This window comes from Macaca fascicularis, chromosome 12, assembly GCF_037993035.2.
Source record: "Macaca fascicularis isolate 582-1 chromosome 12, T2T-MFA8v1.1".
Classification (NCBI taxonomy): domain Eukaryota; kingdom Metazoa; phylum Chordata; class Mammalia; order Primates; family Cercopithecidae; genus Macaca; species Macaca fascicularis.
This window is the reverse complement of record NC_088386.1, coordinates 115,156,005-115,166,147: the sequence shown is the minus strand read 5'-3', so window position 1 is coordinate 115,166,147 and position 10,143 is coordinate 115,156,005. Positions and strand designations below refer to the sequence as shown.

At 55.1% G+C, this 10,143-nt stretch overlaps 1 protein-coding gene across 28 annotated transcripts; it reads left to right on the top strand.

Moving 5' to 3' along the window:
* Positions 1-132: 132 nt before the first annotated feature.
* Positions 133-10,105, top strand: ATG9A (autophagy related 9A). 28 transcript variants are annotated; one of them, XR_012421503.1, is made up of 18 exons: positions 133-229; positions 588-752; positions 1,277-1,325; positions 1,709-1,840; positions 1,949-1,992; positions 2,836-2,900; positions 3,086-3,211; positions 4,233-4,394; positions 4,593-4,734; positions 4,951-5,699; positions 5,783-5,877; positions 6,041-6,220; positions 6,592-6,840; positions 7,034-7,212; positions 7,317-7,434; positions 8,182-8,404; positions 8,588-8,733; positions 9,028-10,105. XR_012421503.1 is itself a non-coding variant. In XM_074010196.1 (18 exons), exons 8-18 carry the CDS (start codon positions 4,309-4,311, stop codon positions 9,031-9,033), a joined length of 2,232 nt encoding a protein of 743 aa, XP_073866297.1. In that variant the 5' UTR covers positions 133-229; positions 588-752; positions 1,274-1,325; positions 1,709-1,840; positions 1,949-1,992; positions 2,836-2,900; positions 3,086-3,211; positions 4,233-4,308; the 3' UTR covers positions 9,034-10,105. The 28 variants fall into 28 exon arrangements, 19 of the variants coding, with proteins under 19 accessions (XP_073866297.1, XP_073866299.1, XP_073866296.1 ...); XM_074010196.1 differs by having other exon boundaries at positions 1,274-1,325; positions 5,783-5,936; XR_012421502.1 differs by lacking the exon at positions 588-752 and having other exon boundaries at positions 1,274-1,325.
* The last annotated feature ends 38 nt before the right edge of the window (positions 10,106-10,143 follow it).

Genomic DNA, 10,143 nt, shown 5'->3' with positions numbered 1-10,143 from the left:
GTACAGCACACTATTGGGCCGCTGACTGTCCAAGACCCGCCTCGAGCCTTTAGTCTCATCCCTGAAGCCAAGAATTGGCAGTTGTGTCTCCACCCCCCGTGCTTATTGGCCAGCCTGGCTGCGGGTGACAGTGAGTGGCAGACACCGGGCCTAGCGCTCCGGATCGGGCCGGGCCGAGCCGAGCCGAGCCGGCGGAGCCTCTGGAATCACACGGGTCGCTGTTTCTGAGGTGAGACGTGAGACGGTTATTGGAATCCCAGGGCCCGTGTCTGGCCTTGCTCGGGGTGCCTGCGGAGCCCTAAGTGAGCTCGCGGCAGGTAACGGGGGAAGGGGCGCCGCCGGCGGGGCGGGGGCGTGCAGCCGGAATGTTTTGATTGCGGGCGCGCGCAGACGAGGGCGCGCGCGGGCGCCGGGGCCGCGCGCGAGGTTGTCCGCTGTTGGGAGCTGCCAGCCCTTGGCCTGGGGCCGGGCGACCCTGGGGCTAGGTGGACTCCGGTCCACGGTCGCCGCGGCTGGATGTGGGGAGGCAAGCCAGCCCACCCGGGCTATCAGCTGTAGGGCTGATTCGATCCCTGCAACATCCGCAGGAACCCCTGAGCCCAGGCCCAGCCGGCCGGGGCTCCACGGGCCCTGGTCCACACGGACCCTGTGAGTGGTGACTTCCCTGAGGGCCAGGACTCTCACTAGCCCAGGGAATCCCACCGGGGCCAGGCTGGGCCAAGATCCACGGCCCCCAGGGGCTGCACGGACAGGTGAGTACCACGACCATGCCTGGCTCCCAGGACCTAGGGAACCCACAAATTCACCTAGGATCTGGGGTCTACACTGACCCAGTCAAGGTTTCCCATCCAGCAGGTTTGCTCACCGGCTGGATCTTTGGTGCTAGGGAAGTAAGAAAAGGGGGACCAGAAAGGTCCTCTTCAGGAAAGACTCTCTTGGGGTTTTGTGGACCTTGAGAAGTATGTCATTTCTGAGGCTAAGGTGGGGCAATGAAGAAATAGTCCAGAGGGGCCCCTGGCCTCAGGTCTGTACCCATTCATTCTCCATGGGGTCCCTAAGTTATTTCTTGAGACTCTGGAGTTGGAAGAGTGGCCCTGTTTAGCGCAGCCGGAGGAAGTGCTCGTAGTCCTGGGCTGGAAGGGTGCTTCTTCCTCACTGCAGCCTTCCTGCCCCATGCTTGGCCTCCTCTTCATGGGGTGTGGATGGGTGGGAGGGTTGGGTTCCTTTATATCCCCACTCCCCACTCTCTGGGGCCTGACATCTTCTCCTCCAGCAGCTGCAGAGCATCGAGGGCTGGAGTGGAGCACATACTGTCCATGGAGCTGGTAGGGCCATGTGCTTTTCTCAAACATTTGTTTGCAAAGTGCTTCCAACCTGCTAGTCTCTTGGGAGACCAGGGTTTCCAGGATGGGTGGGGGAGGGACTTTTCTGTCCATTAAATAGAAGATGAAACAGCCCCCAACAAAGGGGCAGATTCTGGCTTTGGGCCAGGAAGGTAGCAGTAGACGCCCAGACTGGCCAGAGTTAAGGCCCCCCCAGCCCTGAGCTTACTGCCTTCCTTGTGTTACTACTTCTCTGCCTCTGAGCCAAGCAGGCTGGTAGTGGAGACAAAGCCCAAGGGTACTTTCTTACTCCTTTTTGCACTAGGCAGGGCAGCTCGTGGGCAGCAGCTAGAACTGAATCAGGGTCTCTTCTTCCTCATTGGCAGGTGGTCAAGGTGGACAGGGGGTGGTGGTGATGGCGCAGTTTGACACTGAATACCAGCGCCTAGAGGCCTCCTACAGTGATTCACCCCCAGGGGAGGAGGACCTGTTGGTGCACGTCGCTGAGGGGAGCAAGTGTGAGTTCTTGGACATGACAGCCATAGGGAGAGCTGATGGAAGACCATGGAGGGAGCAAGGGGCATGTGTTCTCCCAGAGCTCTGACATCTCTGTTCCTATCCCACAGCACCGTGGCACCATATTGAAAACCTTGACCTCTTCTTCTCTCGAATATCCTTTGTGTTTCTGAGTTGGAGCTCTGGGACCGTTAATGTCTCTCTAAGCCGGGTCTCTGGTGGAAGGTGGGGGTAGGTTTGACTCTAATACCTGGAATGGGGAATGGAGCTCATCCTGAGGCTGAAAGAGGCTGGTAAAATCATCGTTAAGTAATGATAGCCCACATTTACCAAGATCCGTGTGCCCGTGTCTACTTTGTGGTGTTAATTTGTGGAGCCTTTCTAAGGGTAAGCCTCCATTTTTTTTTTTTTTTTTTTTGAGATGGAGTCTCTGTTGCTGCTAGAGTCCAGGGGCAATCTCAGCTCACTGCAACCTCCACCTGCCGGGTTCAAGCGATTCTCCTGCATCACTCACTCTCCCACGTAGCTGGGATTACAGGCACCTACCACGATGCCTGGCTATTTTTTGTATTTTTCATAGAGACAGGGTTTCACCATTGTTGGCAAGGCTGGTCTTGAACCTCCTGACCTCAAGTGATCCACTCCCCTCGGCCTCCCAAAGTGTTAGGATTACAGGCGTGAGCCACCACACCCAGCCGAGCCTCATTTTTGATGGGATGTTAATAATCGTAAAAAGTAACATCTTTTGACTCATTCTGTGTCAGCTCTGTGTTAAATACTTTACATGCATTATCTCAGACCTAATACTCCTATGAGATAAGTGTTATTCATTCCTAATGTGCCACTGTGGACAGACAAAAGTTGAGAGGTTAAGTAACTTGGTAAAGTCACACAGCTAGAAAGTCACAGAGCCAGGACTTAAGCTTGAGTGTGTTGATACCAAAGTCTGTGCTCTTACCTGCTATCTTTACTGACCACTTTTTCTTAACAATTATACGTTTATAATCTGCACCAGAAGAATGGCTTCACATGTATGCTCATCGGGGAGATCTTTGAGCTCATGTAAGTATAAGAAGGGACAGATGATGTGGTGAAAGAATACGTCTTAGTCTTTCCTCTCCTTGCACTCACACCTGGCCCAACCTGCCAGTACAACTCAGTCCTAGGCTAAAACTTTGTAAACCTCTGTAGTTCAGGGACTGGGTGTGGCACCAAAACTTACAGCTTCACCTTTCTTTTTTTTTGAGATGGAGTGAGTCTCACTCTGTCGCCCAGGCAGGAGTGCAGTGGTGCGATCTTGGCTCGGTGCAGTCTCTGCCTCCCAGGTTCAAGTGATTCTCCTGCCTCAGCCTCCTTAGTAGCTGGGACAACAGGTATGTGCCACCATGCCTGGCTAATTGTTTTTGTATTTTTAGTAGAGATGGGAGTTCACCAAGTTGGCCAGGCTGGTCTCGAACTCCTGACCTCAGGTTAGGTTATTCACCTACCTCGGCCTCCCAAAGTGCAGGGATTACAGGCATGAGCCACCATGCCCGGCCAAGCTTTCTCACAAGAAAAGCTTTCCAAGGCTTATCTCTTCCATGAAGAGAACCCAGGCCTTGGTTGGGCGCGGCAGCTCACACCTATAATCCCAGCACTTTGGGAGGCCCTAAAAATACAAAAATTAGCCAGGCGTGTGGTAGCGCACGCCTGTAGTCCCAGCTACTTGGGAGGCTGAGGCACAAGAATCACTTGAACCTGGGAGGTGGAGGTTGCAGTGAGCTGAGATTGTGCCACTGCACTCCAGCCCAGGTGACGGAGTGAGATTCTCTCTCAAAAAAAAAAAAAAAAAAAAGGAAAAGAAAAAAGAACTCAGGTCTTGACCTTGATCATCTCAACGCTCCAGTGGAAATTACATTGTTCAGTCAGGAGGTCTCAGAGATGCCAGCCACAGAGAAAAGCCTCTGTTCTGCCTTGGCTGTACCATGGCCTGCTCCTAGGCAGAGAGCCTCCTGGGAGAGAGAAGCCATATAGCATTGCCAAAGGGGAAGGGGCTAAGAAGCCCTCCTTCAATCAGAAAACTCCCCCAAGGGCTTTTAACTACAACCTCAAAAGGCAATCAGGGACTGGAGATCAGAGACCCACAGGATGAAACCTTCAAGAGTCCAGAAGTGGTGGCTGAGGTTACCATGAGGTGAGGAAAGCAGGCTGCAGCTGTGGCAGCTGAGGCTAAGAGCAAAGAGTGGGCCTGAGACAGTTCTGTGGGGCTGAGGAGCAGAGAGGGCCCACTGGGAGTTCTCCAGGCCCTTCCAGTTCCCAGTCTTGTTCTGCTACCTCCAGACTCTTCTCTTTCCACTGGGTTTCACTGGGTCCTCTCTGGCTCTCAGACTGCACTCCTTCTTTCCAACTCTCCAGGCAGTTCCTCTTTGTGGTTGCCTTCACTACCTTCCTGGTCAGCTGCGTGGACTATGACATCCTATTTGCCAACAAGATGGTGAACCACAGTCTTCACCCTACTGAACCTGTCAAGGTCACTCTGCCAGACGCCTTTTTGCCTGCTCAGGTCTGTAGTGCCAGGTAAGGGCTGCAAGTCAAGAGGACACCATAGCCTTGAGTTCTGCTAGCAGGTGGGTAATAGAGTGGAGTCTGAGGCAGCAACTCATACTCCAGAACTGACTCAAGCTCAGTCTTGCAAAAATACTTCAGGATAGCAGCGTCTCTGCCAAGACTCCTTCCTCAAGGGCCACCTCTCCTCCCCTTCTTTTTTCCCACCAGGATTCAGGAAAATGGCTCCCTTATCACCATCCTGTTCATTGCTGGTGTCTTCTGGATCCACCGGCTTATCAAGTTCATCTATAACATTTGCTGCTACTGGGAGATCCACTCCTTCTACCTGCATGCTCTGCGCATCCCTATGGTAAGACTGGGAAGTTGGGCACTTAGCCCATAGTCTAAGATGTATTGGGAGGTATGGGTGTATACCTGGGCATCAGTTGTCCTTATCTGTCATTGGCAGGTCAGGAAGTGTCTCTTAAGCTCACAACCCCTGAACCTCACTTCTAATACAGGGCAAAGGGGTCGAGGCAACAACTCCACCTTCCATACTTTGTCTCTTCCCCACCTCACCCTGCAGTCTGCCCTTCCGTATTGCACGTGGCAGGAAGTGCAGGCCCGGATCGTGCAGACTCAGAAGGAGCACCAGATCTGCATCCACAAACGTGAGCTGACAGAACTGGACATCTACCACCGCATCCTCCGTTTCCAGAACTACATGGTGGCACTGGTTAACAAATCCCTCCTGCCTCTGCGCTTCCGCCTGCCTGGCCTCGGGGAGGCCGTCTTCTTCACCCGTGGCCTCAAGTACAATTTTGAGCTGATCCTCTTCTGGGGACCTGGCTCTCTGTTTCTCAATGAATGGAGCCTCAAGGCCGAGTACAAACGTGGGGGGCAACGGCTAGAGCTGGCCCAGCGCCTCAGCAACCGCATCCTGTGGATTGGCATCGCTAACTTCCTGCTGTGCCCCCTCATCCTCATATGGCAAATCCTCTATGCCTTCTTCAGCTATGCTGAGGTGCTGAAGCGGGAGCCGGGGGCCCTGGGAGCACGCTGCTGGTCACTCTATGGCCGCTGCTACCTCCGCCACTTCAACGAGCTGGAGCACGAGCTGCAGTCCCGCCTCAACCGTGGCTACAAGCCCGCCTCCAAGTATATGAATTGCTTCTTGTCACCTCTTTTGACACTGCTGGCCAAGAATGGAGCCTTCTTCGCTGGCTCCATCCTGGCTGTGCTTATTGCGCTCACCATTTATGACGAAGATGTGTTGGCTGTGGAACACGTCCTGACCACCGTCACACTCCTGGGGGTCACCGTGACCGTGTGCAGGTGGGCCAGGGCCGCGGTGGGGAGCAAGCCATCTAGCATTCCTGGGAAACGCTTACATCTCACCATGACCCTGATCCCACTAGGTCCTTTATCCCGGACCAGCACATGGTGTTCTGCCCTGAGCAGCTGCTCCGCGTGATCCTCGCTCACATCCACTACATGCCTGACCACTGGCAGGGTAATGCCCACCGCTCACAGACCCGGGACGAGTTTGCCCAGCTCTTCCAGTACAAGGCAGTGAGTGGAGTTGGAGTTAGGGCCTGCTAGAGACTGGCTGGTAGCTTGGTGGTGAGGGCTGGGCTCTCTCCTGCTCGCTTGTGACCTTGGTCCCGCCCTTTTAGGTGTTCATTTTGGAAGAGTTGCTGAGCCCCATTGTCACACCCCTCATCCTCATCTTCTGCCTGCGCCCACGGGCCCTGGAGATTATAGACTTCTTCCGAAACTTCACCGTGGAGGTCGTTGGTGTGGGAGATACCTGCTCCTTTGCTCAGATGGATGTTCGCCAGCATGGTCATCCCCAGGTACTGGGAGAGGGGGGAGCCAGGTGGCCAGGGATAATGCTGGAACATACAGTGTCTTTGGGAAAACCGCAAAAAGACACCTCTTCTGAGTTACACAAAGGCAATCCTATACCGGGGCACACTGCTTGGGAGCCTGGGCTGGATTTCAGCCAATTTGCACCCTTGGCCAAGCTCCCTTAAGAAAGGCACAACACAAGTAACTGCTCAGCATGCGGCCCCGCCTGGGGTGGGGGGCACCAGGGCCCCTGGGAAAGATTGACAATGCACTGTGGTTTCCATCCTCCAAGGGTAAGGCCTCTCCACTAACAGGAAAGGTGCAGGAAGGCTCCTGGCAGAGAACAGTCCTGCTTACTCTGCTCTTCCTTGTGCAGTGGCTGTCTGCTGGGCAGACAGAGGCCTCAGTGTACCAGCAAGCCGAGGATGGAAAGACAGAGTTGTCACTCATGCACTTTGCCATCACCAACCCTGGCTGGCAGCCACCGCGTGAGAGCACAGCCTTCCTAGGCTTCCTCAAGGAGCAGGTTCAGCGGGATGGAGCAGCTGCTAGCCTCGCCCAAGGGGGTCTGCTCCCTGAAAATGCCCTCTTTACGTCTATCCAGTCCTTACAATCTGAGTCTGAGGTGTGTTCCTGGGGCCTGGGAGATGATGGGCAGAGTGGACTTCAGGAGCTGGGAGTTGAGGACCGGGCATGGGGTGGAAGGCTTCCTTCTGTCTCTTCAGTATGCACCACTGGGGCCTGAGATACAGAATACTACGGGACCCCGGAGGCCTTTTTCGTTCCTTAAGAATTCTACCTACCTCTTTCTTTCATAGCCCCTGAGCCTTATTGCAAATGTAGTAGCTGGCTCATCCTGCCGGGGCCCTCCACTGCCCAGAGACCTGCAGGGCTCCAGGCACAGGGCTGAAGTGGCCTCTGCCCTGCGCTCCTTCTCCCCGCTGCAACCCGTGCAGGCGCCCACAGGCCGGGCGCACAGCACCATGACAGGCTCTGGGTGAGTAAATGGGGGCCAAGATGGGAGGGCATGGCAGCCCTCAGCAGCTTGTGTGGGTCTTGGAAAAGTTCACAGCTGCTGTCTGTCTGTACTGGGAGAGACAGGGTGGATGCCAGGACAGCCAGCTCCGGGAGCAGCGTGTGGGAAGGACAGCTGCAGAGCCTGATGCTGTCGGAATACGCGTCCACAGAGATGAGCCTGCATGCCCTCTATATGCACCAGGTGAGTACGCAGCTGAAAAACAGAGTGGAGGGTTTAGATGCGGAGAAGTAAGACGGGGGTTCCAAACCCTTCTCTGCCATTTACCTGCTCTGCCACCCCCAATCCCGTATCTACTTTCTTAATATTCTTTTTAGCTAAGCGTGCTCTCATCCAGGGCCTTCACACGCTTGCAGTTTCCCCTGCCTAGAATCCACTTCCCTGGGATATCCAGATGGCCTCCTCCTTCTTCTTCGCAGGTCTCTGCAGCTGCCGTTTCCCTGAGACTTTCTCTGATCACTCTCAGTAGGCTTCCTTGCCTACCCTTCTGAGTCTTCCTGTCTTAGTTTTCTCCATAGCATTTAGCACCATGTGACATACCGTGCTTTTTCCTTATTTATTTACTTATTCTATATCCCCTCTACCAGTATATAAGCCTCACAAGGGCTGGCATTTCTGTCTGTTTTGTTCACTGCTGTCTCCGCACACCTAAAAGAGTGCCTGGCCCTTAGACCATCAGTCGGTTTGTTCTTGAATCAAATGAATAGGTAAAATGAGGGCCATTACAACACAAGCTTCTTCGGGGGATCTGCTGTGAATGTAACCTGCAAAGATGAGAGGTATATTACACACTATTAACATAATAGGTGCTCTGAGGCAAGGATTCTCAGGGAAGGGATAAAGCAGGAACTGACTGATAGCAGGTTGGAGGGCAGCTGTTTCAGATGGACATCCTTCTGTCCCCCACTAATGAGCCCCCCATTTCTCCAGCTCCACAAGCAGCAGGCCCAGGCCGAACCTGAGCGGCATGTATGGCACCGCCGGGAGAGTGATGAGAGTGGAGAAAGTGCCCCTGATGAAGGGGGCGAGGGCGCCCGGGCCCCCCAGTCTATCCCTCGCTCTGCCAGCTATCCCTGTGCAGCACCCCGGCCTGGAGCTCCCGAGACCACCGCCCTGCACGGGGGCTTCCAGAGGCGCTACGGTGGCATCACAGGTATCTAGTTGGGGGTATAGAAGGAAACAGGCTGCAGGGAAGAGTAGTTCTTCCAGGGCCTCTCATGGGGAGGAAAGTGGTCTGAGGGACCAGGCCCAAAGACTCACCCCCCCAAGCAGCCCCCAGCCTGTTCCTCATTCTTGTGTTCCTTCTGTGAGTATACTTACTCTTACTTGTCTCCAGATCCTGGCACAGTGCCCCGGGCTCCCTCTCATTTCTCTCGGCTGCCTCTTGGAGGGTGGGCGGAAGATGGGCAGTCGGCATCAAGGCACCCTGAGCCCGTGCCCGAAGAGGGCTCGGAGGATGAGCTACCCCCTCAGGTGCACAAGGTAAGGGCCCCAGGGCCTAGGAACAAGTGCCAGAAGTAGTAACTTACAGGGTGAGGTAACAGCCTTTCAGGGGAAGGAAGGTATGCCCCACCCCCACGCAGAGATTCTGTACCCTCCCCTCCAAAATACACTACCCCTTCTTTTCTCAGCTGCTCTGCAGGGCTTGGTTTTTCCTTTCCTTACCTCCCCAGGAATCAACCTTTCCTGTCCCTTTATCTCTAGGTTTCTATGGGGCTAGCAGGTATCAACCAGTAGCTGAAGACTATCTCTGTTACCAACCCTTTCTCTCCACAGGTATAGACAAAGCTGAGCAGGGTTCCTATGGCCCAGGATGGAGGCCACCGCTGCCCTGCCATCCCATCCCGTCTTTCCGCCATGGGAGGGCTCCTCTGAGTGTTGCCTGGCCCCACGTGTGTGGTGTTTGTGTGTCTGTGCCTGGCCAATGGAGGTGCCAACACTGGGCGCTTGCCACAGCCCCAGGAGAGGAATTTGGGGCCTAGGAACCGAGGGCACACAGGACTCTAGCCTCATCCCCAGGACCCCCTTGGCTCAGAGTGTGGTGCTAGAAACCGGTCCCCAGCCCAGCCCCAGTACTGCCACCTTTACACCTACCCCTGCAAGTCTCCAGAGGGCTGCCCACCACAGAAGCTGCCAAGCAGGGAGAACCTGTGCCAACTGTGGAGTGGGGAGGTTGGGCCTGGACCCTCAACCCCTGCAACCTTCCCTAGCCCCCTCAATAGATGAGCAGGTCAGGCTGTGGCCCTTACCTCACCCGCAGTTCTCGCCCAGTGCTGCAACCGGCTCACCTCTCTCCGCTTCCTGCACATCACTGGCCTGTGTGTGCTGCTTGCTCCTGTTCTGTTTGCTTGCTCCCATTCCGTTCGGCTTTTGCTTTGCGTTGGGGTGAAGGCCCTAGCTTCCAGCTCCACTCAACGCTATCTTTTGACACTAAGAAAGAAGGTTTCTAAATTGTAGGAGCAGGATGGAAATACTTTGCTGCCCTTTCCAACTTTTAGGATGGGCCCCCAGGAGACTAAGGTCTTCCTGGGCCCTCATTGCTGCTTATCGTACCCCCCATCACCTGCACATGGGACATACCGGGCTGGAGGGTGACCTCAGCTGTGTACGTCCCAGCAAGAGAGCTCTGGCCCGCATCTCGCTGTCCCCTGGAGGGGGATGAAGGGCGATGCCTCGCCCGAGGCTTTGGGCTGCTGCACTGCATGCTGGGACTGCTCCTACTCTGTCCCACCCCTCACCCAGCTGTGGTCCGGCTTTGGGAGAGTGGTGAATTGCGCTGCCCGAACTCGGAGCGGAGCAGGGTACGGACCGTGTACAGCTTGATAACCCTTAATAAAAAGGGAGTTTGACCAGACTTCTTCTTGTCTCGCGCGGTTAGAATCCTGGGAACAA